This window comes from Austrofundulus limnaeus, unplaced genomic scaffold, assembly GCF_001266775.1.
Source record: "Austrofundulus limnaeus strain Quisiro unplaced genomic scaffold, Austrofundulus_limnaeus-1.0 Scaffold91, whole genome shotgun sequence".
NCBI lineage: Eukaryota > Metazoa > Chordata > Actinopteri > Cyprinodontiformes > Rivulidae > Austrofundulus > Austrofundulus limnaeus.
The window spans coordinates 636,153-662,218 of record NW_013952493.1 but is presented as its reverse complement, the minus strand read 5'-3'; the positions used below and the strand labels follow the sequence as shown (position 1 = coordinate 662,218).

The 26,066-nt window shown below is 40.2% G+C and overlaps 2 protein-coding genes across 2 annotated transcripts in view; both read right to left on the bottom strand.

Annotated features, from left to right (window-relative positions):
* arhgap32a (Rho GTPase activating protein 32a) overlaps positions 1–565 on the bottom strand; it is a 32,643-nt gene extending 32,078 nt beyond the window's left edge. The window contains exon 1 of the mRNA XM_014012430.1: positions 108–565. The gene's annotated coding sequence lies outside the window, so the exon portion shown is untranslated. The remainder of the gene's footprint in view (positions 1–107) is intronic.
* A 2,820-nt stretch (positions 566–3,385) lies between these two features.
* Positions 3,386–26,066, bottom strand: part of igsf9ba (immunoglobulin superfamily, member 9Ba) — a gene marked incomplete in the record, with an annotated part of 78,670 nt that continues 55,989 nt past the window's right edge. The window contains 12 exon segments of the mRNA XM_014012429.1: positions 3,386–8,039; positions 9,772–9,902; positions 14,248–15,861; positions 18,769–18,814; positions 19,050–19,211; positions 19,317–19,401; positions 19,700–19,926; positions 22,338–22,513; positions 22,760–22,883; positions 24,772–24,922; positions 25,006–25,125; positions 25,205–25,345. Of these exon segments, the coding sequence (XP_013867883.1) occupies positions 7,831–8,039; positions 9,772–9,902; positions 14,248–15,861; positions 18,769–18,814; positions 19,050–19,211; positions 19,317–19,401; positions 19,700–19,926; positions 22,338–22,513; positions 22,760–22,883; positions 24,772–24,922; positions 25,006–25,125; positions 25,205–25,345 (3,186 nt within the window).

The window sequence follows — 26,066 nt, the reverse complement described above, 5'->3', positions numbered from 1 at the left end:
CACACACACACACACACACACACACACACACACACACACACACACACACACAGTTTTAATGAGGAGCCGCAGCTTGAATCGCGGTCCGCTCGTGTCACGCAGCCTACCTGTGAGCGCTCCCGCTCCTTCCGCACCTCCTCCTGCGCCTCCTGCTGCTCCTCTACGCTGCGCAGCGCCGCTGAGCTTCACGACGAGGAGGAAACATGCCGTCAGCATCGCACTGCAGAAACACGCAGCTCGCACGCGCGCACTCCGAGCGCAGGTGATCATCTGAGGTAGATGGTTTCGGGAGGAAAGCCCCGGATCGGGGGCGGCATCGCGCTGAGGGCGAGCCGGGAAGCGGCGGCAGCGGCGGCGGCGGCGGCGGCGACTTTGGTTCGGAGTCTGCTGGCTGGGAGCGCGCACGGATGAACTGCTTTCTCCGTGCCCGCGCGCGCCCCTTCGGGGTTGCAGAATGGGTCCTCCTGGGGTCTCCCCCCACCCACCCTCGGACCTTCTTCAGTCGGATCTAGGCTGCTGCAGTGAGGGTGCTGCTCATCAGCTGGAGGAGGCGCAGTGGTTGTGTGGAGTTAGGTAATGCTTGAATTACATAAGCCTGCACTCTGTGGGTGGGTGGTGACAGTGAGAGGAGTGAAAACTGCTCTTCAAATCCTCCTGCAGCAAGTTGTTTTCTTGTTTTTCACCAAAACACAGAATGGGGAGTTTTGTGTTGCTTCTAGGATGAAAGTGGGCTTTCCTTCATTAGTTTCTGCAAAAATCCATTAAACTTTTATTGTGTCAAGTCAGCAGAATAAATGGCTTTGTATATAGGCTATACCTTTCAGTTTATTAAAAAGGGGGTAATTGTGTGTTTTCCAGCCACATCGTTCAATTATATACCGCAATCAAAGTGTCACCGTTAATAAYTGGCCTTTGTCTCTTTAAGAACCTCCTACCATTTCCAACACTCCCACTTCATATAATTATTTCAGGGGAGGGGTGTGGCTGGGGGAATTTTGTAGGCGGTGCTTTGTACCAGCAAATGTTCACACATGGCACAGGACATTCAAGGTTTTCTCAACACGAGTCAAAGCAACACTCTTGGTTTTCATGAAGGAAATAACATTGTAACAAAAAATTATTTTGCATAATAACCTCCCCAAACCTGTTTTTACACAGGTTCCCATTTTCCTGGTGCTGTCATGTTGTGCTTTTTGGAACCAGAGACTGCAAAAAGATGAACAAATTGACTGCATTGACTTCTACTGTCCAAAACTGAAACAAAAATGTTAGTTTATGAGGGAGCTGCCTTGTTTTTTGTTTGTTTGTTTGTTTGTTTGTTTGTTTGAATGTTTGTTTGTTTGTTTGTTTTAAGCCAGGGCCTGCACACTCAGAATTTAGCACTAGAAATGTGAAGTTCACAAAGAGCCGAACTTTTCTTACGGCTCTTTAAAGTGAACAATGACAGCTGAGATGCAGACAGTTGAGAGTCATTCTATTGTTTTTTTTTTTCCACACCTTAGGTTCTCCTCCTCAGATGCAGATGGCTCCTCCTTTGCTTTTCCACTGAGATGAAGAAGACCAGGTAAAAGGRAGAAGTGCAGCAACTGAGGTACCACTGTTTGTCTTATGCCACAACTTGACTACGGTATGTAGTGATGTATGGTGGAGCTATACATCGCTGTACAGTGTGCCACATGACTAACTGAACAAAACCGAACTGTTCTTTGAAAGAAACCCTTCAAAGAGCCATGCAGTATATTTTAGTCAAAAGGCTACATTMTCTGAAWCCTTGTTTCTCATATTTACATCTAATTTCTTTGATGCTTGTTTCAGGAGTTGTAAGAAACCCAACTGTCCATCTTTTTCTTATGGTTTGTATTTTGAGATTTTGGATATACAAAAACCCTCAAATAAGTACCCAGATTAACCATATGTAGCACAAATGGCAGAAAAAAATAGACTTGTTTTATTCTGAAATTCTTACATTTCCTTTGCAGGTATCCTTTTGAGCATTTTCTTCTGACTCACACATTAAACTAACCCTGGTGATTAAAAAAACAACACAGAAACAAAAGACTCCATTGTAGGAGTCTATTAATATAATGATAGTTACAGGCATGGTGATGGGTGGAGCTTATTGAATGAGATAAWAATAATAATTAAGATAAAGCTTAACACTAAAAATGTACTTCAAAACAAAACAAACAATAAATAGGATGTCTCCTTTCAGAAAGTGTGAACCAAAGTGTCCTGGACTAAAACCAATTCCTGGGCCTAAAAATGTAGTAGCACCAAACATGAATAATACAAAGCACTAACCTTAGTATTCATGAGTTTACTTTGTTTGAACGTAGGCAACAAGGCCTCAAAGGTTTGGAGTGTTTGAACAGTGGATTAACTGAACTTTGCATTTTACTCAGGTGTGYGCAGCTCATTTGTTTGCTTCCCACCCTTCCTAAAGGAATTTTTACAAAAGCACAAAGGTCGTTCGGGCAAACGTCTTTCAGGATATTTGTTTTCCTTCTACATTGGGTCCTCCACACGATCCAGTCCTTGGGATTTTTTTTTAAAAGGTGTCTGTGAAAAGCTTATAAAACAAAAACATTTGCCATTTTTAAGATATTTTCATAATTTAAGCAGTAACAAATGACTCTGAAGACCTAAAATTACTTTTTAAAAAGGTAGTTCATGCAAATAATGCTTTACAAATTTTTGTACTTCCATCAGTTTCACATGGCACAACCAGCCCAGCAAAAATATTATTCCTTTAGGAAGTGCCCCAGGCTGCATGGKAAGTGYTACAGTTAGCTGCTCCTGGAGTTGTTTGTATTCATGATTAGACCTAAAATGGCGTGCAAATTACCATGCATTACAAAACTGATAGTGATGTAAGTATAAAATAGAATTTATACAAACCACATTTAAAACAGAAGTTGTTTAAAAATGCCTGCAAACCACTTTGGTCTTGTAGGCTAGCTTGAACTAGCCATTAGCCTCTCACTTTGGTCAGATTTAGCCTCTATTTCCCAAAACTGAAGGTATTCAAACGGTTATTTACAATAAGCAAAATAGTAATTGTTCATAACCTTTTCACRGAGCCTCACTTCAAAAGAACCTCTGAATAGAAAATACAAAAGTGGGTCAAATAATTCATAAAATTAGAATGAGTTTGTCAGATATCAAATTCAACTTTGTACCTTTTTTTGTTTTGAAAGAATAGGGGAATTCTAAAGTATGTACTCACGTGAAGTGTTTTAGAAATAAAGCTATATAAAAAACTGATTAAGCAGTTATTACCTTTACACCTCCTACTTTCTGACCAACACTTGCCCCCCTGTGTTCAGTGTACAAACTACAACACAAACCCCCCGGCCTGGAGACAAAAACACCAGAAAAATTCAACCTCTTTTGATTTTTTTTTTATTATATCAAAATACAAAAATTTGTGAGGAAAATTTTGTATAGGACTAAGCTTTTGAAATGATATGGTGACATGAGTACAACACTGCTTTCATTTTCTCACAGACATACCATAGATAGAGCATAGATCATGTGCTAGGCCCATGTCTACGTCATGATGAGCCACCAGGAGTGAGCCTGTGCATTTTCCTTATAAAGGCTTGGTGATGGCGACTGCTGCTGTACATCCAGGCCAGTTTGGGTAACAGGCCCGAGTGTGTTTTTGCACCATAGTTCATTCGGGTTTCTGCTTCCTCAAAAAAGAAATTAAAAAAGAAAAGAAAAAAAAAGAARAGAAAGAAATGAGATCCATGGCAGTTGAGCATGATGAGTGATTAAGACATGATCTCAGACAATACAGAGTTCACTGGACAGCAGTGGCAAACAAGAGAAAAGTAATACAAATATTCTACATAAGGCTTTGGTACAGCACCATACAGTATGAGTTAATTGCTTACAAAAAGTTAAGTGAAGCATAAATACCTGATGCAGTGACAGAACAGAATGACAAATTTACAAAAAAATAAAATCAAAAGTTGAGGAAAAATTTTAAAAAATCAGGTTATCGTTTTAAAAAAGTGGGAAAAAAAGGATTTTGAAGTATTTACATATGAACATCATGAGGACAAAGTATGAAAAAAAGACATGTACAGTACAGAATGTAAACATGAGATGTACAGCACAGAGTTCAGTGGATGAATGTGAAATGGAAAGTGAGAAATTTTCTTCCTTTCAGCACTGTTTGCTTGAGTATGAGCATTAGCTAAAACAGTCAACGATGTAGTGCTTATTGTAGCCTACGGTAATTATACATTCTAGTTTCTCAGTGCTGGTACACATGAAGAAAAATAAATAAATAAAAAAAGAGAATATTGAAATTACTACATACTTCTAGCTTCTGTCCAATAACAACCAGCTCAGATGGTCATGAATGACTGCTAAATAGGCGTTTTTGTATTGTCTCTACATGCAAGAATAATACAATATGAAATCAAATCTGTTCTAATAATCATCCAACCAGCAACTAGTGATGCACTAAAAGCTGTAAGCGAAAAGAATCGAATAAAAACCCAAAGAAACAGAACTAAAAAAATGTAGCTAACAGTACGTTCCAAAGCAGCCCTCTTAAACACTGTACATGTTTCTGTTGAAGTTGTGAGGAAAAAGCCCGGAAGACAACATCTATTTGTAAAAACCGTGTGTGTGTGTGTGTGTGTGTGTGGGGGAGGGGAGAGAGAGGGGGTGAGCCTTCCCAGTGCTTTCTAACAGGAAAATAAATGCAAATGTGGACCACTCATGGCTATTCTGTACAGTACTAATCAGATTTCCTTTTCGTTGTTCAAAAAAGGTGGTGGGGTGACGACGTGAGACGGTTTCGTCCCTGCGGTAGTGTGCTTGAAGAACAGTGCCGTTAACCAAAGAGATTACAGGAAGAAGTGTGTAGAAAAGACCAAACCTGACCCAATAATGCTTTCAGATTCTCTCCAATGTGTCCTGTGGTGAGTACTAATCTAAGTCAGACTATAGTTCTTCCTTTTAGGCTGGGTTAGTATTTTCGATATCATCACAAGTACATTTTAGAGAGGGTACCTTGGAAGCACAGACAGACATTGCAAACACACTATAAAAAACAGGTCATTTTGAGTTCATTGAATGTCACAAGTCTCTAATAATTGAGGTTATATGTCTACTTTCCAGTACGGTCTATCACGGTTGTCACACTGTTAAGATTAGTACAAAGTCTTGTGGAAACGGGGAAAATAAAAATAAAAATTGACCTCTATTCTACAGCACCACAAAGTTAAACATAGCACCAAGTCCTAATGTTCAAAAGCATCTATGCCCTAACACACTGTATTTCATCAAACTAATGTAAACACAATTTCCTCCACAGCACGTTTTGTACATGTCTACAGCATGTCTGTTAACTTTTAGGAAAAACTGTTTTCCTTCTGTTTATTTGCTTTGGACACGTGAAGCAAAGAGATCGGACGTGATTCTATATGTGTGCTCATGAGCGGGTAAAAATACATTATTACTTTTTGTTTGAGAAATATAATAATAAGAGGGCAACACATTTCTGCTTCTAAAGCTTTCCCCAATGGGCATCCACATACTATACATCAGAGAAAATACTACTCAACTTGTGCAGCCAGCGGGCTATGGCAATAATACACTGTACGGTACTAACATTGAGTTTTCTTTTTTTTTTTTCTTCTTCAGATAAAATAATATCTGCTAAAGTATGACAAATTAGGCACCTTAAAATGTTTTTAAAACATCCACTTAAAGCCGTACTGTAAGCAAATACTTTGATATATAATCTAATTTCTTTTTACTTTGGGATACTTCCCATTTTTTTTTTGTGTGTTTTTATTTTCATACATCCTCAAGAAGGTCTTTCTGTAAAACATGGTTTGATTTATCTTTGCAAATACAATACACACCATGTACATTACATAACAAATATAGATTATTTCCCCTATATCTTACATGTAACCAATTTGTTAAAGTAGAATATGCACTTTGWTGCTCACTTTCAAGCAATCACCACTTCCTTATTGGTCAAAAGGTTTTAGAGTCATTCGTGTGGATAGCGCAAGACCTTTGATTTAGCGCCAAACTTCGGATTTGTTTGTAAAAAGAAAAAGTTGTGATCTGTTGGMTGTGTCTGAGTGACTGAACTGGCCAAAGAAAAACAAAATAAAACATAGTTTTAGCGTAGCCATCGAAGCAAAGGGAATTTGGCTCAGAACCTGTGACGGGACTGCATTCAGGAATTTAGACCTCTTGTGCCAAACGGGTCATCTCACCAATAACAGCTGCACTACAAGCATTATAATGGGTCATTCAATGCACTGTGACATTGGGACATTCATTTCCTGTACAGCAAAACATACATTCAATATCGGTTAGTGTCTAAAATTAATAAACATACAGCGAAGTAGCTAGCAAGTAATATACATTTGTAAAAGATAAACAGTCAGGGTGGCCGTTTCTTTGAGCGTTTTCCGTTGCTCGTTAACAGTGAAGCAATCGCCTTCTCCCCTTACGGCTGCTGTTCAACATCAACATCCACACTGCACCACTGGGTTCTTTTTGCATGTACAGTGCTTTTGGCTTCTTGCCTTTTCTAACACCCATTTCCTTTTGTTTCGGGTACTTTTTTTTGTTACACAGTTGAATCAGTTACAGGAATGTAAAAAAAAAAAGAAGAACAAAACGTAGAAACTAAACGCAAGAGTAATGCATTCTCTGTGGCATGTTCTTTCATGTGTCCTTGGCAGAGAAAGTAAAAGCACACATAATATTGTAGTTTCTTGCTCTTCTATTGTGACAAATATGAAAAAGGCAAAGGAAAAAGGCAGTTTATGTCAGAAAAATCAACAAAGGCAAAAAAAAGGCACATTGAGATGTGCCCCACCGTTTTTTACAAATAATTCTTTAAGAATGAAATACATACGTATAGACACTTCACAATTTTGTCACGCTGCCCTTTAGTCCAGCCTCTGTAAAAGCATAAAAGTCCAAAATTCGTTGGAGATCTCACGAAGGCTATGAGCGCGGTCTTAATGCTGCGCCGCAGAGCCACACTGAGCCGTCGAAGCACTGCCGTTAAGACACTCTCCTCTAATGGTTGGCATCGAATCACGAACCAAACTAATAAGCCAGCTATTATCAATTAAACGAAAGCTTCCAAATAAGATTAAGTTTAGGCCATATTATCCGTTTGAATGAGTAGTGAGCATTATAAACCTTTTTATTCATACCTTTCATGTGTAAAAAGGTCAAGTACARTATACCACAAGAATTACAGCAACTCTGCGTTTACTCTGAGGTATATTTTGTGGTAAGAACCCTGTGTTTTTTAAATACTGACACTATTTGTATTGTAGGAAAGGTAGACTCATGTCCCTGTAGAAGGACGCACCAGGCTTAACAGTTCACTGAAAAACCTAAAGATATGAACCCCTCAATGATAAGTGAGTGAAAAATCTTTAACGTGTTGTGACATACTCAACCAACACATTTTATTACTGTAAGAGGAAGCTTATTTCCCTTGTTTTTACTATTTATGTACATTATATATTTTCAGAGCATTTTTCAAGTGAAATTTTCCCCCAGGAAAAAGGAAAAAATAAAATAAAATAAGCTTGAAGCCATTGTTCTTGTCTTCAGATGAGATTTCCAGCCCCGGAGGATTCAGCACGATGTTTCCTGCTCCATTAATATAAATCAAACTTTTAGAGATTATAAGAAACATATTTGTTACTATAGTGGAGCAGGGAGGGCTGAGGTGTTTTCCTTTGTTTTTGTTCTTTTGTTTTTTGTTTTTTTTTCAGGAAGGGGCCTGTTTAGTCGAGTCCAATGGCTTGATGGGCAGGCAGGTCAGCGTAGAGTTCCATAATTTGGGCCCTCAGAGTCTGCACTGGCCAGAATGCCTGTCTGGTCCTCCTCAGACTGCCTGCGATGCAGGAAGGAGGTCAAATAGCGGTAAGGGTTCTTTTTGTTTTGCTTTTTACTCTTTCGATGGAGGTCGAGCTCTTCTCCCTCTTGRGGTGTCTGGGATTGCTGCTGGGTCTGAGAGGGAGACGCATCTACAAGACAGGAGAGGGGCATGTGTTAAAATAAACRTCAAGCTTTTAAATCCTTCTTTTTCACATTTTAAATTGTTCATTTGGGGTCTATATAAAGTGGAACCCCAAGGCTTTTTGTCTGATTTCCTCCTCATCATAACTCCACAAGCCTCTCTTTCACCCCTTTTCTGAGGCGTGACTCAGATCAACTTGTTTTGATGTCGTTTCTTTAAAGGGATCCGTGATTAGTTGTGACATTAGACTTTATTTAATAAACATATATTTTAACTGTAAAATAAAGATACTGAAAAAAAATACTGTAGGATGTTTAGTTTTTATAATTTTTAAACTAAAAGTTTAAAAATATATTACATGGATGGGGCCATTTTATTTACATGCAAAGCATTCTGGGTAAATGATGACGTGGATAGGTCCTCGGTGCGAGGCTGCTAGCGAGCTATATCCACCCTGAAGGTTAATCTTGGACAATATCTGACGATCGACTCTTTTAAATGAAACCWGAGAGCGTTGACAGAGAGGAGAAGGTAGAAATGACTCAGCCTGGAACTGAAAATATRGATGGAGGACAACAGAGCTGCTTCATGGAAGAACAACCTCACATTAGCCTGTTAGCTTTAGCACAAGCACTGACGCTATATTGCCTTATATGTATTAGCTCAGCGCTACACATTCTCCTCTCATCACTGAGGTCCTCCATCCACATGGCAGAGAGGGGAATGCAAAAAATGACTCAGTCTGCAACTGAAAATATGGATGGAGGACCTCAGTTTAGCTTGTTAGTTTGTCGACGAACACAGGTAAAAAACCACGTCTGTAGCTCCAATACTAACAGCTTTTCATTTCAGTCCTTTTTGGATTAAACACCGTTGTCACCTGCCCAGGTAAGCTGAAAAACAAATCACGTTGTTTTGTTTACATCGTTGTTTGGTCTATGTGTTAAGATTTGTAACTTATTATGTGTGTGTGTATGTGTGAGCGACTGAAATAAACTTACCAGCTGAAATGTTGTCTCTGTAATCACTCCGATTCTTTAGAAAACGTACTTTCTGGTCCGACAGTAAGGTTCATATGTCTCGTAAGATGCAATTTTCCAAAACTGATACTGTACAATCTTGCTGCTTTTTAAATTATCATTACAACAAAGCATGCTACGACGCTCCAGGTAGTAAACAGCAGAGAGAAGCGGCTATGATGACGTGCTGAAATGGGCGTGACGGGATTGGAAGGAGGTTCTTACAGCGACAGAGATCAATTTCAAGGTGTTTAGAAACTGATACGATGAGAAGTCAACTGAAGGTGACATCGTTACTTTATTGTGGTACAGAATTTCAATATATGCCTGGGAAACACATAATATTGCCCCTTTAAAGAGGACATATGTAAAATCCACTTTTTTTTAGCCCTTAAATGCATTTTGATGTGTACTTGGAGCATCTAGGAGYGCAGAAAAGTTGAATTTAGTCTAAAATACCTTTATATTCTCTTTGGGTTATATTTTTTGACCTGTTCTTTTTTTTCTATTTTCTGAATGGGTTGAAAACAAAATATAAAGATATCTACATTGCACTGGCAGAGACTAAATTCAACTTTTCTGAACGCCTAGAAACTCCAGGTACACAACATARTGCATGCAATGACAAGGAAAAAAAAGTGGATTTTGCACGACATGTCCCCTTTAACACACAGCTTCTAACATCAGCCTCTCTGTGCTTCCCCCAGCCTTCAGACCCACCTGTTCTCTTTGCGGATGTCGTGTTGTTATTGTTGTTGGCAGCCGCTCCCTTTGCTTTAGTTATACAGTGATGTAGCAGTGCTGGTAAGCTCTCAGACCCGGCAGTGTCACTAGACGCACCTAGAGGTTCCCTGGGAGGACGAGAGGCAGCACAGACACGCACATTGTTCTGCGTTAATTCGGCGGCTCGTGCTCGGTCACGTCTCAGAGAAAAAGACAAAACGGCGCTTTCATCACTATTTCCAGCAGCTGCTATATGAGTTTGATGAGCTGTTGAGCGTCTACTACGAGCTGCTTGACTAAGATGATGAMATTTCGCTTTCTATTTGCTTTGATGGATGAGAACATTTTACAAAGAGAAAGAAAGAAAGAGAAAGAGTAGCTGGCAGAAGGTGTCAGTGGAATTGGTGGAACTGTTATTGCTCTTAAACAGTCACTACATTAAAGACCAAGCTCAACATTTAGATGCAAAACAAATTTCAAAATCCCATTTTCTAAATATTTACTAAACTCTTGTTATATAATATCATTAGTTTTTGCACTAAAAGCAGTAAGAGCCACAGGTTTAGACAGTAACAGCGCTTACTGCACTCGGGTTTAATCTTTAAATAGTGACTGCTTTAGAAATGTTGGCAATATTGATCTTTTCGCTGTATAAGACTCATAAAATGAAAATAATTTCTGGTTTTACAAAATGATTATTCCTGTAAGGATGAGGATTAATTGCCAATTCTCTTGAAATTCTCCATGACAACAAGGATTGATGTGCTGTGTGTTGGGGGTTGGCAGCCTTTGACACATGCGCCTCCATAATTACACCAACAACTAAATCACATTATTGATAAGAGCTTTACCAACATGCTGACACTACAGACTTCATAACAAATGCATCATAATGAGTGACTTTTATAATCTAGATTTTAAAAATTGTTGTTTTTTTTTTCTTTCAGGATGTGGTTTGTTGATGTCAGCAGTTTTATTGATTATATGAAACTTCTACAGAAAATGACATAAATCTTAAAAATCAATCACTTTACATTGTAATGAATCTCATCACACTACAGGTGTTTTATCCCTACACTAAATGCTTAAATTRAACTTAATCATTATTTTGTTTTCTTGCCCATGAAATGAAGTAAACTGAATAAAATTCATATACATTATACCTAATCTTACTATTTTACTGAGATACGTAAAATGGCAACAACTTATCTAACATTATGGGGCCTAATGTATTGAAACTTGCTTTCTTTGTGGGCACATAAAGACAATAATTATTATTTTTTTACTTAATGTTTTGCAGATGAGTGAACTGCATAATATTTCCAACATTTTGACACAAGTAGTTGTGTTTTCACAGCCATCTGGGGCAAGATTTCAATCCTGATGGTTGTGATTTTTTCATGTCATTTTGAACCATTATACATATGTCTCCACAATCAAATATTTTTAGTTTGTTTTCCGATATCTTTGTAAAAGCAGGCTTGATGCATTTATTAATTTAGAAATTGTCTTCCATAAAAACAAAAAGGGGGGATATATGGATTCATGAAAAATGTTTTTTACGATTAAATCTCATGTTATTTTCATTTCTTTAGCCTTAAAAATGTATAAAATGTTTTTATCTGACTAGAATTGGTTTAAAGAAAAAAACTAAAAAAAATACAATTGTACTGATGTAAACTATTACTTGTATTCACCAAATCTACCATTAAAATATTATGAGTAAATCAGATTTATGCACTCTAAATTGCACTTTTTGTGCTAATTTGTCCAACAACTGTAAATACTTCACAGATAAAAAAAATACAATCCACTTTTATATCTATAATTRTTTTAAACGAGGTCACCAATGTCTAATTTTAGCAAATGTTTCGAAGYAATTGGAAAAGAATGCCAAACCCTTCAAAAGTGTCAGTCAGCATTTCTCTGACCGTTCACTGATTGGTCAAATGAAAATTGGTTSCCTTACAAATAAGAAAAAAGATAAACAGGAAGCTGAAGAACTATTTTCATTTCATGAGGGATACATGCCAAGTTGAATGAAAAGTAAMCAATGTCTAATCAAAACAAAATAAAAAAATCATATGAAAAACCTTCCCGCTCTGTTCCACAGGCAGCTTTACCTTCGAATAAACACTCATTCTGCTGTCCGTTTCAAACAGAAAAACATTAAGAATATAAGTAGTTTCACAAACACTGTATTCAGCTTCAACGTTGACTCAATCACGTGATCAAGTCAAGTCATGGCGAAAAAAAAAGGTACTGTATGAAAAGAACACAAAGCTTTAGAGACTCTGTCCATCATCTGTCACTGTGGAGAGAGAGATCGACAGCCATTAGCAGAGAAGGGGAGGGGGAGAGGCAAAATGGAGAATTGCAACAATCCCGGATAGAAAGAAAAATCAGACATTTCTTATGTTATGTGGGCAAACGCCCCAGTGTGTTAAAAGAAATCTTTCCATATACATAAACACTATACAGCACAGTTTGATAAACATGAACACTGCGTACAGAGGCTTCACCATGCTGACGGGAGGAGATGGCAGGAAGAGGAAATGGCCGTTAAAGAACAAGTCACATGACAGGAAGAAGAAATGGCCAATAGAAAACGGTCACATGACAAGAAAAAATAAAGCACTAAAGACAACAGATGTGACAAAGAATTTAGTTTGAAAATTGTTGTTATTTGTTTGGTCAAAGAGAGAAGTTTAGAGAATGCATGCATGGCATTTTGCACATGGAACAAAGCTTTAAAGGGGAATACTTGAGTCTGTCTTTCAAGTGCGTCCTCTGTTGATTCAAGGCTTGTTTTATTTTTTATTTTTTTTTTTTTGGAGGGATTAAAGTCCATATTTAAGMAATAAAAATGCAAAAAATCAAACACCAAAGCTTCTCCTCAAGCTTGCTCAGAAGCTTCATTACCGCAGGCCACGCCGTAGCAGGCGCTGCTCTGATAAATGTATCCTGCAATCATTACTTCCATTACTTCACTTGAATCCAGCACAGAGGAACGACCCAAAGCGATTCCCCTTTAAAGGAGAGAGTGATTAGAGCCCTCCCCCTGCTGACCCCTCCCCTCTCAGACATGGGTCCGACCCTTACCTATTGTGGCGTAGGGGACCGGGTCACAACAACGCTGCCCAGATAGCTGAGATCAATCAAAAACAAATCAGGTAAGACCCTCACCCTCTACAAAGCAGCAGCCCTATAAGCTACTTTTCCTCAAAGGCCGGTGAGAGTGCAGCAGAAAGTCTCGGCCTTTAGCTCGTAGCTTTAGCTTTCCTATGATCGGAGCGTCTACAGCTGTGAGGTGGGTGTGAGGGGCTCAGTTTGATCAGTTAAAAAAAAACTCTGAAATGTAAATGTACACCTGCCTTTCATGTAGGTTTAAAACCATAAAGCTGTTTGTGTTGTGTTTAAAGTTTACATAAGGCTTCCATTGACCTATGTGCATGTAGCTGAGGAATAAAAAGCATCTGTTAAAATGATTTATTGTCATTAAAACAGCTTTCTTKTTGCGTAATCAATTTAAAAGTTACAATAATGCAGTGTGTAAAAGCTAACAACTTGACAAGACTAAAACAATTGTTAAGAAAAAAATATTTTGAGTTACAATTTTTTCCCCTATTTTTTAGGAAATGATGGCACCTCTAGATATGTTTCAATGGGGTGGCACCCAAACTAAAAGCCAGAACAGAATTTTAGGAGGATATTTTATTTTATTTAGTTAATTATTGGCCATTTCTCAGGGTGGCCTACAATCTTCTTAAAACTAGTTCAGATTTTAAATAGAAAAGACTTAAAAATTATATTGTGCTGTTTTATTTCAAACAAAGTCTGCACTTGGACATACAGGTTTATTAAATTTGTTCTAAAGGCCCAAATGTTTTCTACAAAAGCAATCTTGTTCTTTGAAAAAGTAAAAAAAGACAAATCAAATGTTCTGGTGAGAGAAGATAAAAGTCAGACATTAAGACTTTAAAAGTACTAAATCGTAGTAAAACATCTCAGTCAGGTTTGCTCTTTTGTTGCTAATTTATCATATTGCAATTATTTAAAATTTGCCCATACTAATTAAAAATGTTACATTTTTAAAGTGTAGAGAACACAATAACTTTAAAACAATAAACTAGATATTTTAACATTGATGCTTTAAAATGTAAAATGTTTGTTTAAAAATGTATTTGCATATTTKGGAAGTTTATTGTGCAAATTAAAAAAAAATCACTAAAATTAAAATCAAATTGAACACACTAAATTTTCAAATTTAGAGTCCTTTTTATAATGGAACACATCGTGTGCTAAATGCAATTACATGCCTTCTGCATATTACAGTAAATATGCATCCCTATTACTTCTAAATGGAAACACCAAGGTAAACGTGTGGATAAATACTAAAAGAAATGTCAAACGAAAACAGATGAGGAGACAAGTCTCCTCTGTGTCTAATCTCTGCTGGAGTGGATCACCTACCCTGAGGCTGAGATCTGGAGCTGAGAGGGCTCTGAGGGTAGCATCTCCTCCTCTGTCCTTCTCTGGGATGGCCTCTGCCCGAAAACATCTCTGCCCTCTGGAGGAGGAGAGGGGGACTGGGAGGGGTAACTGGCTGCGGTGGAGGCGTAGGACATGTGGTAACCGGGGCTGGGCTGCTTGGCGCCCTGGCTCTGGGTTGGAGAGGTGGTCAGGGAGGACCGCCGAGAGAARCTGACTGTGGCCGAGGGCTGCAGGGCGATCTCGGGCATCTCCAGAGACCGAGAGGTGCGGAGGATGCTGGGGCGTGGAGGGGGCCGCACTAGAATATCTGGGGAACCTGGCTGGGTGCTGAGGGGGCTTTGGGACAGTGGAGAAAGGCGGGAGGGCTGAAGGACTAACGGGGGTAGGCTGGGGTCTGCCCGGCGCCCCGCCCTCGGGCTGAGCCAGGACTGAGGGCTACTACTGGGGGCTGTGCTTGGGCTCCCTGCACGGGCTGCCGGGTCAGGGTAAGGCAACACTGGTACACCCACACCGTGGGCCGTGTGTCTGAGCTGGCCGAGACTCTGGGCCTGTTGCATAGCTAAACGCCTAACCGGAGGCCCTAGGGGCCTGTCTCTGCCTGGTGGAGCCACAGGGACCTCCAGCTGCAGGAGTCCAGGGCTCGTCGGATCCTTTAGGGGAGGAAGGTGCAGGCGACTAGGGGGAATAGAGTGAGGWGGGTAAGGGGGTGGGTCAGGGAGGTCCTGGGGGTGATGTAAYGGATGGTGAGGTGGGTATATGAACCGTGGGCCCTCTAGACCCAGAAAAGGTAACTCGTGAGGCTGCCAGCTTTCAGGTGAGCGAGGAGGAGGGCTGTGAGACAGAGAGTGACCAGAGGCAGTGTACTGATGGTGCTCCATCTCTCCACTCTCCTCGGGGATGGAGGGGTAACCAAAGGGCCCCTCTGCGGTGCCAGGAGGCGAGGACAAAGCGGAGCTACGTGGGCTGATGTCAGGCATGTAGAATGGTGGTGGGATCCCTGATTCAGCACGRCTGCCTAGATATCCGTAAAATGGGCCCTGGGGGAAGCCCCTGTAGCGGGAGGCTGGGGCCTGCCCTGAGGCATGAAGTGCACTGCCCTCTGCAAAGCTCATACCTTCCATGGGCCTGTGAAGGCGGGGGCTGTAGGTGGGGGGCTGCGTTGACTCCAGGCTGGAGGACGTCGGTGAGAGCTGAGGCCTCAGCGTGGGCATGATGGGTGGCAGGGGCCCGGGGTCAAAATCGTTCTCCTCGTCAGACTGCCGGAACTCAGGGTACAGGTCAGACTCCTCGGCAAAGGGGAAGCCCTGGATGCGGCGAGGAGGTGGGCTGGTCTCCATGACAAAGCGGCCATCGGGGCCTCGGCTTATCAGCTCGATAGGCGTGGTGACCTCCGCCTCGTGTTTGGACACACTGTATTTCTTGCTGGCTATGGCACGCTTGGTTTTCTTGTAGAAGGAGAGCTCTTTATCCTTTTCTTTCAGCGGGCTGGGCAGCTTTCTGACGTAGAGGCCGGGACCGTGGGAACCCTCTGATGAAAGAGAGCGGGGTCGAGATGGAGGGGAGCTCTCTGGACTTATCTTCCCTGATGATAACCTAAAAAACAACAACAACAACAACGCAGACACAAGGTGCTGAAACCCAGAGGTAGTGTGGGTTGAGTATTTTTAAGAAAATGTCTTCGWTGCAGTAAACCAGTTGACGTGATTAAAAGAAAATGACACAATACAAAGCCAAAGCACTCAATCAAAGCAGCCAGAGTAGACTACAAAATGAAAATGACCAGTTTATGGTAATAGTAGCAGCACCCTGACAGGGTTTTAGCTAATGAACCAAATGGGATGGGATGGGAGTAGAACCAATAAYGCATCCATGATCTATTGAATCTGCATCTTCTTGAGCAGATGTGAGACCAGTTTTCATWTGCTGCACCAAATGGAGATGTGAGAGAAGCAGATGACATCTATCCAGGCCTCATTTGCCCACACCAGGAGCAGCATACTCAACACTGCACTGACTATTGACTATTTCTTTATATTGCATGCAAAACTCTGCTTCAAATTTTATTTCCAATAACCCTATAGGCTTCACATGACTGCACTTATAGGAGTGACCTATTTATAAAACAACGTATGCATATTTTTATCATAGCGAGCTTTTTGCATGCTTCCATTCCGTATCAGAACAGAGATTTATTTTCTTGGCAGAATATTTAGGGCTTCTCCTTCCCAACTTGTTTCTCTGAGCTCAGATATCGGTATATATGTCATTTCTCAGATTTTCTCTCCTCGTTTAAAAAAAGGCAGTCTTAAAACATAAAACACAGACCATCGTGGCATCTCTGCCAGAGGAGCGTCGCCCATCTCTCTCTTCCTATATTGAGTTAGAARGTTTTGTTCACTGTTTTGAAACAGAAGATTGCAAGAAAGCTAACAGATTTTGTGTTTTATCCACCTAATAAACAGCCTTCTGCAGGTTTGCTGTAACGTAGCTGATTAAGTAGATTGTCAGGTTCTCAATGTTACAAACAGCAGAATGACAAATGACTCTTTGCAATAAACCTGTTTACTTCACAACTATGATTACATTGAGCTGCTGTTTGTTCTACGATTTAGTTTAGTTTGTCCTTATTTGATGATAAGATCAGTTAACCAAAATTTAGTATTTGTACATTTTTTTTTGATAAATCCTATGGTTAGACTTAGGTTTCCTGACTTATTCTTCATTTCTGCTGCTATAGACTCAGACTGCTGGAGCACAAACTGRGCACATTTCCTCACTCTGCTGTTGTCTTTGGTCTCTCTTCTCTACATGTTTATTGTAATTATTTCTATCAATAACATGTTTTTTTTTCTTTTTGTCTCTTTTCCAGAAGTAGGTGCACCTGGACTAGTTCTTTTGTGTCTGGCTGTGTCTCTTTCCTGTCCTCCAACTCAGCCGGTCGAGGCAGATGGCCGCCTGTCCTGAGCCTGGTTCTGCTGGAGGTTTCTTCCTGATTAGCAGGGAGTTTTTCCTCTCCACCGTTTGCTCAGGATGGGAGACTGTGATGAAGTGATTCAAAGCAGCCTGCTGGTTTTTTCTTCTTTAGATTGTTCTTTTTTCATGTACAGTGCCCTGAGACAACGTATGTTGTGACTTGGCGCTATTTAAATAAACTGAATTGAATTGAATTGAAGCGAATTGAATTAGTATTTCTTAGGTCTATGCCTTTTGCAAATCAAGCTGACCGAACTTTTCATGAGTACGGTTATGATTTGGGGATATAAAAAAAAAGTCTTGAGCAGCAGACGTCAGGATGTACTGAACTTCCCAACAAGACAATCATGCACAAAATACCAACACCTCCCCCCTTAAAAGTCTCATTTATTTTCTCCAGAGCGAACTAAGAACCAAACTTATCCTCAACAAAGTGTTTTAAATTTGCTTTTGTCACATTATTTCAAGGCAGAATCAGGCCTGATCTTCTAACCCCCCACCCCCCAAAAAAAGAAAGAAATTGAAGGTGGGAATGAAAAACTTTTGAGGTTGATTATAAATCGTAATAATTGTATGTACACAGTTCCAGACTGTACATGCAATATGGGGAATGCAAGTTTCTCCCTGAATGTGAAAGTTGGTGCATGCAAATATTCCAGGAATAGTTCCCACTACAGCTACAGGTTATCATTGTCAGCTGACAGCTTCTATGCAATGCGATTAAACATGCAGCCAAGCCAGTGCGGCGCAGCACACGCTGTAATTTGGTGCAGGCAGGCACTCACAAGGGGCTGGCCAGTGGGGGCAAGAAACTGCTCCTGGCAGGCTCGTCCCAGCAGGGCTCTACCCCTGGCAAGGGGGTGAGAGGAGGCCTGCGATGGGAGACAAACGACACGGGCCTGGTTCATCTCTAACTATGCTCTTTGGAAGGACAAAGTCTAAACTTCCTCACCTGCCTTTATCATTTCATCAAAGTATAGAAACATGATGTGACACTAATGGTTTTTCATGTATWTAAAGTCATGAACACTTCAATCTGGAATGAGATTTACACAGATCATTAGAGAAATGAGTGTCTTTTGAGATTGGAATGCGGTCATACACACGGTCTATAAATTAACAGAGAAACACACACCGAACTCATACTGTACAACACTGACAATCATGCAGAAAGCAGACAGCGTTTCAAGGTTAAAGAATACAGATGCATCAACAATCAATACACACACAGCAGCTCTGTGCATTAAATGCTGACTTCGCTGCTTCAAACTCGGCTAAATTTGCCCACGATCTGCAAGAGACAGCTTTCTGCGCATGTTCTTCAACACCATGCAGGAGAACCCCATCATTCTTGTGTTTGTTTGTTTTTTTATTCAGTCGACTCTGCTGTTCATTTAAATCAAAGACACCGGTTGCCCTGTGACAGCATTCGTGATTAAAAAAAMACTCTTTTTTTAAAAGGTGTATGAGAAGATGAACAGTAGTAGCTCTGGCAGACTGCAGGGGCTCTGAGARGTCTTTACTTACGGCGACTCGATGCTTTTCCTGAAGTGTGTCACCGACAAGGGAGGATCTGAGAGGACAAACACATTTAAATTGAGGTTTTTCTTTTGCTTATCAGCACATATTGAAACCAGACACTTGGACAGATTATAAAGAAATGGGCTTCAACGTCATAAAAGAAGAAAGATACCCAAACTAAAAAGAGTCCACTACAAACAGCTGCCGACACGTCGGTCTGTTCTCGACCTGTYGACAAATGTTACTCATCAACTGCTGAAGTGTCAGGAAAAGAAAAAAAGGCCAACCTGGTTTACGCTTGAGTTTTCGACGGTGCTGCTTATTAACAAAACAAGCTGCTAGAGTGCTGAACAGTACTGCCGCTGCCAGAAAACAGATAGTTGCCACCACWCCTGCCACCACCGGCCGGGCCAGCCCGTCTTCAGGCAACTCCGCAGCAGGGAAGGGATCTGCCRCGACAACAGGACAAACAAACAAACAAACAACACAAAGCTACAAACATGCAGAAAACTGCTGCTTAAAAGGGTTGTGCTTTTCTTTGTAAACACACCCACCTGTGCTGGACACGCCCACTACATTGCTGCTCTCACTGATCAGATCATCCATGACCGCCATCACTCGAAACTCGTACCAGGACTCCTGCCAACAAATACAGGGATTTATATTGCTTAGTCATCAAAGCACAACAATAACAGGGAGGATTTTATTTGTAGATTTTCTAATGAGAAAAATCTGTTTAAATGTTTTAAACCCAGTCAAATACCAAAAATTATGAGAAAAGTTACAGTTCTTAAAAAAAGTGGAAATCTTCCAAAATTAGAGTGAGTTTTGACGCCTGCAATCAGTCCACCCCTATAATTTCTTCCCGCTTTGCCACAAAAGGCATTAACCCATTAAATGCTAAACAGCCCAGTGATGTTTATTTTATCTGACTGACCTGAACCAGGTCTCTTGCTATGAGCTCGGTTTCGGTGGATGGGATCAGGTCATCCAGAACCTCCCACCTCTCCCCGAGGCGGAACTCCATGATGTATCGGTCGATGGGGGAGGAGTGGTTGGCCGGAGGGAGCCAGGTGAGGAGGACACCGTGTTGCGTGCGATTGGCTGTGAGGCATCGTGGTGGAGTAAGAAGCACCAGTGGTTCTGCGGTACCCAGGGGAGAGCCTGAAATTCACAATCATTTCTAATTATTTAGCAACTACCGCATGATCTGTCATGAAGTTTGGAATTATCTGAAACATTCTACGCAACATAATTAAATCACTAAWTTGCTGCTAAGATATTTAGATAATTATACTGAGAACACGTCTTTTTCAAACYGCTTTTTAAGTTCTAAGTGTTGATTTGTGCATCGCTTCTTCAGAATCTTTGTCTTTCTAGTTTTGTAATGTAATACTTGGTCATGATCTTTCAGAGAAGTCGCCCGTCTCCAATTTTATCTGGAAAGATAAATTGCAAAGTCTAAACATTCAGCATTAAAAGTTAATATAAAATATAACAGCATATTTATCTGAACTTGCAGACAAGCTGCCATACAAGTGGAACTAAKAACATTAATAATGACTCTGGTGTTTGATTGGGTTTATTTAATATACATAACAGGTGTGACCCAAAGGTACCACTTTACAATAAGGCTCCTCTTATAGATAGGTTATTAATTCATCTGTAAACACTTCATAAATTATTAATAAGTGTTTATTATGCATTAATTAAGGTAAAAAACTGTCTGGTTTCTTTCCAAATACTGAGCCAAATCTGTTTGTRTATTAAACATTTCAGACTAGTTTACTACCTTGTAGCACAATAATGATTAGGAAACATGTATTTTCACACATAATATTGTACTGTATTACTGCATTATAAATACTGTATCCACAAATATTAAAGGGATCCTTTTTGTAAGTGTAAAACTGTACACTATTTTGGATGGGGTGGGATTATATGGTATGTTAACATGACTTTTTTTACTTTTTTGATACATCAGCATTGTTGACAGTAGTTACATGCTTGAACAATAATTTCAAATATTGATTATCAACACAAAGTTTTAAAAATGATGATTTTTCATATTAAAGACTAACTTTTGGCATTTATAAATGTTTATTTGTCATTAATAAACAGCGTACTGTATTACAATTTATGATAAGTCTCCCTTTGACAGTTGAGGATATTTATAATGCAGTAATACAGTACAATATTAATATACTAAAATATGTGTTTCTTATCGTTATTGTGCTTACAATGTAGAAACCTAGTCTGAAATGTTCAATAAGCACCTTTAGATGGAATATGTATGTGAGCAGATTTGTCTCGTGATTTGGAAAGAAACTGGACAGTTTTGTCTTTTTCTCGTCCTTAATTATTGCATAATAAACATTTATTAATGATTTATAAAGTGTTTCGAGATGAATTAATAACCTATCTATAAACTCTTTATAATCTATCAGTGACATGGAATGAACTATGTAATCCATCTCTGTGGATCACCTGAGCATCACAACAGGATCAGTGGAAGCAGGTGATGAATTGTTTTTTCAGCTGTTAAATCCTTYTGCTGACTGAGTTCCTTTGAGAAGAGGTGGAAACCGGATGAACTGGAGGAAAAAGTCAAGCTAGCARAGAGGTTGTGACGCTCAGGAAGCGTTTCTGCTAGAAAACCTCATCATCAATCAAAATACCTTGAACAGCTTCTTGAGGTCTGCTGGAAACACCGTATACCTCCTTTAGTGTGTTTATTCAGGCTAGTGTTGGTATTTTACAGGATCCAACACCCTGCAGCRCTGSGGTTATGATTCAGATCCAGGACTCGACTCAGCCTCCAGCTTCTCTGGATTGCAGTCCACCCAAGGATCCGTGGGAGGAAAAAGGAAAACAGGTCCAACCCATAGGAACCACACCTCTGGTTTTACAAGATTTAAAGGCTCTGCTGTTAATGATTTCACATGTAATACTTTCAGAACTTCAGAGTGCATGCTTCAACATGTCAGAACTGTTGTGAATGTGTGTGGAAACCAACACAAAATCAGGCATGAACTTATAGTGTTAGGGCTGACCGGTGCACAGGAAATGATGTCTGTTTAACATCTGAGCTGTTTTGCTACAAGTAGCTCTGCAGTTTATGAGTTACTTTTAATCTGTGTTGAATTGTTCATGTGTTAAGGAATAAATGTTTGTACAAAATCCATGAATATCCAAAAACTGAAAAGTTAAGAAAAACATTCTGAAAACTATTTAAACTGCATTTGCTGGTGTTTGTTAAGCATGTTGCTTTAAAAACAGATTACTTACTGTTTGTCACCAGGATGAGATGACAAAGATGAAACAAAAGTTGTCTATTTTTTACGTTTTTGCAACCCAGAGGGAAAAAGAAAAAGTCCTGAGGTATCTCTCACACTATTCCAACCAAACCGTAAATGTGAGAGCACATTTACGGTTTCACTGTATCAGTGATTTATTTTAAGCATCACAGAGAGCGGTACATTTATCACAGCGCCTGGTGATTTTTTTCTTCTAAAAATACATTAAACGCTTCTGAACGCAGCTCAGCTGTGGAAGCTTTAATTAGCAGCACCCACCTGCAGTGGTGACCGTCACAACTTCACTGAATGGGCCCGTGCCCAGCTTGTTCTGAGCCAACACACTGAACTGGTACTCCGTCCCAGCCTCCAACCCGGGCACCACCAACCAGGTCTGAGCACCAGAAACCGGCATCGAGTGCCAGTCGTGAGGACCGAAGTCTGTTCTCTTAGACCTTAAAAACAAAGAAAGAAACATTTTAATAAATAAAACACAGTGAGGTATACTCAGAAATATCCCCAGTTCACACTGTGAATAAAAGAAAGGTCTTCAGAGCAACTCGGCTGAATGAAATCTATTTATGTTTTCATCAGCGTGGAGCGGTGTCGTCTTTCAATACGAGCGTGGTCGAAACCTTTCAGTGTGTTTCCACATCTGCAAGCTGCCGCCATTGATTAGAAGTCAAACTAAGAGCACTCACACTGGACCGTACCACACAGAGAAAGTCTGCTCGAAGCCGCCATCATAACCTGGTTCCCAGGACACATTAGCAGAGGTTGTAGAGGGCAAGACATGGATGTTGCCAGGAGCGTGTGGGCTGGTGCCTGAGAGGATTACAGTAACAGAAACAGAGCGGGAACTCATAACTTACACCTCAGCTCTAATTGWAATACTTTATGATAACAAGTAGCATTGATAACGGTAAACTGTGTGACTGGATGATGTGACGTTGAGGTCCAGGCCATCCCACCTGGCAGATGTGCAGCATGGCCTGAAACCAGCTGCTTCTCAGTGGGATTAAAATAATAAAAAAAAACCCGAGCTTGGTCTTATCAGRGACCACAGATAGGAGTCCGAGGAGCACAGCTGTCTGCGCCGCGCTGTGACTTTGTGCCAGCTGATGGGTAGTCAGGCTCCAGCTGTGACACGACAACTGGCACTGAGCAGGAAAACCACCACTGCAGTGAGTTCCTGACCTGCTGACATCTCTACGTGACCTGGGAGTAAAGCTTCTGCAAAGAGGGCAGAAGCTGCTACAAAAATAAATAAAGTATTTTGATGATTCTGAGCAGCATTTTGAAAAACTGCTAAAAACTGGTTAGCTTATTAAACTGTTATGAGATGAGTTCTGCCACCAGAAACAAACCTAGCCATCAGTGGTGGGCACCAGCCCGYTAAAGTGCAAATCAGCTAATTGCGGACCTAAATATTTCGTTTGCACTTTAGCGGTCTTACTAATTTTTATAATTCATAAGCAGATTTGCACTTTCTAAAATTAAAATGCTGTACCGCTAATAACTAATTATCTACCAGTTATCATTATCTTGAACATTATCTTGTATGGCTGTCAATGAATCACAACACACATGATATATCTAACAACACCCCTCCCAGATAAACACACTTATTGAGAATGTATACATCCTTGCTGACTGTTGCTTTTGGTCACGGTTCTCATTTCCCACAATGCTTTGTGTCTGCTTACATAGCCGGAAGGCAATGTTTAGTACTTCCCCCATTCCCAGCAAAAACAGTTAACATTTGTAATCCATAATAAAGTTTTGTATGTATTGATTTATTTTACTTTATAATCTGAGCTCCTTTTTAAAAAAAATAAAGTTTAAACGCTGGAGCTCAATACTTGACGTAATTGGTCGAAGCAATCCGCCAACGGGGTTAGACAGACATCTAGTGGTCAACTGGAGCAACTACATGGAAAACTTTCATTTCTCATCACAAATCAAATCCGTCATGTACCCAGAATGCATCGCTTCAGTTTTCCAATAAACAGTTTTAAAATTACTTTATTGATGCTTCTTTAATGAAAAATCTACAAAAAAAAAAAAAAAGAAGCAGCCGAACTAGCAATCCTCAACAACTTTTCAAAGAATCAGCCGAACTAGCAATCCTCAACAACTTTTTAAAGAAGCGCCAAACTAGCAATCCTCAACAACTTTTTAAAGAAGCAGCTGAACTAGCAATCTTTAACAACTTCTATGGTTGTATATATATAACAAGCTATAACAAGTTCTATGAATAAAAGCAATTAATTTAAGGTTGATTAAAACGATTCAACTAAAGTGGATCAAAGGAAACATGACTAATATTTAAAATASAGTCAGTAGAATTGGTGTTTATTGTCACTTTAACATACACATTTACTTGGGAATGAAAGATATGATTTAAGATCTGCAGTTTCCATCCTCAGGCCATGCAGACCTTAAAAACTCTGCATGCTTTTATTAATAATTCAGTCARTTTATGAGTTAAAAGATATCTCTACTTCAGAGAGACTGCCTACAGATTCAGACTTGAAATGACCTGAATAGAGCCATTACAGATAGGATCAAATGAAATTTTAATGACGTTCAAGAGGAAATTGGGAGGAAGAAATGAGTTTGGAAGGTGGGGGTCACAGAAAAGAGGGAACAAAGTGAATCCTAATAACTAGAGAGGWTTGTGAGCGAGGTGAGGGCGTTGTGCAGATCGTACCGATGACGAGGATACGTGTGCTGGCAGTGATGCTTGTGACCACGTTGGTGGCTACACACTCCCACTCTCCGTGGTCCTCCTTGCTGAGGGAGACAAACTGTAAGCTGCCGCTGGGTAGGATGTTGTGCTTGCTTCTGCTTGGCTTCCCCACCTTTAATGAACAAAAAAAAAAAAAAAGCAATTACAGAAACCGGCATGTGTAAGTGCAGAACGTGGCTTTTTAATCTCCTTCACCTTTCTCCAGGTGATGCTCGGTATATCGGGGTCTCCAGAAGCAGCACAGGGGATGACTAGCTCTCTTCCAGCCTCCTGACGGTACTCCCCCCCAGGCCTCACATTAAAGTAAGGGGGATCCTTCACACACACATAAAAAAAACTAGAAACAGGCAGAAACTCAATARCGGACACATCAAACACTGGAGCAGCAGTCTACCTTTAGCACCAAAGTGGCAGGGGGGGACATGCCCATGGTACCCAGGGCGTTGTAAGGCACACAGGTGTAGGTGCCCAGGGAGTCTTCTGTGGCTTCTGCCACCCGGATACTTCCATCTGGCATCAGGCTCCAACCAGGATACTGCGAGACAAASGGGTGGATGAATCTGAAAATATTTGATCTCACAGGGTCTCGTGAACCCATCTCAACATGATCGGACTGCAYGAGAAAAACAAAGATTCTTCAAACCAGCAAAATGAGGTGCGAGGCCTCTTTAACACGCAGCTGCCCTCTACTGTGGCAGCATGAGAGTTGATGTGTGTGGAGATTAATGAAGTGAAGACAGGCAGAACATTTTTTACTCGTTTATTTAAAACTACAGAAGCAGCATCAGCTAAATGGCTGCTGTGACATCATTTGTCTCTACTTTGAACAAAGCAAACTTAAAGCAGACATATTATGCAAAATCCACTTTTTTAGCCCTTAAATCCATTTTGTTGTAAAGCTGAATTYAATCTCTCCGGTGCTACATAAAATAGCTGCATATTTTGTTTTGGTCATATTTTTTAAACCGTACAGTTTTTTTCAGTTTTATTATTTTTTAATGACGTTTTTGGAATGATTACATCCAATTATTTCCAACGGAACTACCAACTAGGGTCTGAAATTACCAACTACAATTTCCTTGTCTTCATTCTCCTCTTGGCTCTGGGTCAGACTCTGGCTTCAACATGTAAAACTGGATGGACAAGTCTTCCCTTGTTAACATCTTTTAATTAATTTGTTAATAAAAAGTTTCTGAACTGCTATTCAGTTGTAAACTCCTCTATCAAACCTCTAGAAAACCCCTCTAGAATGAACC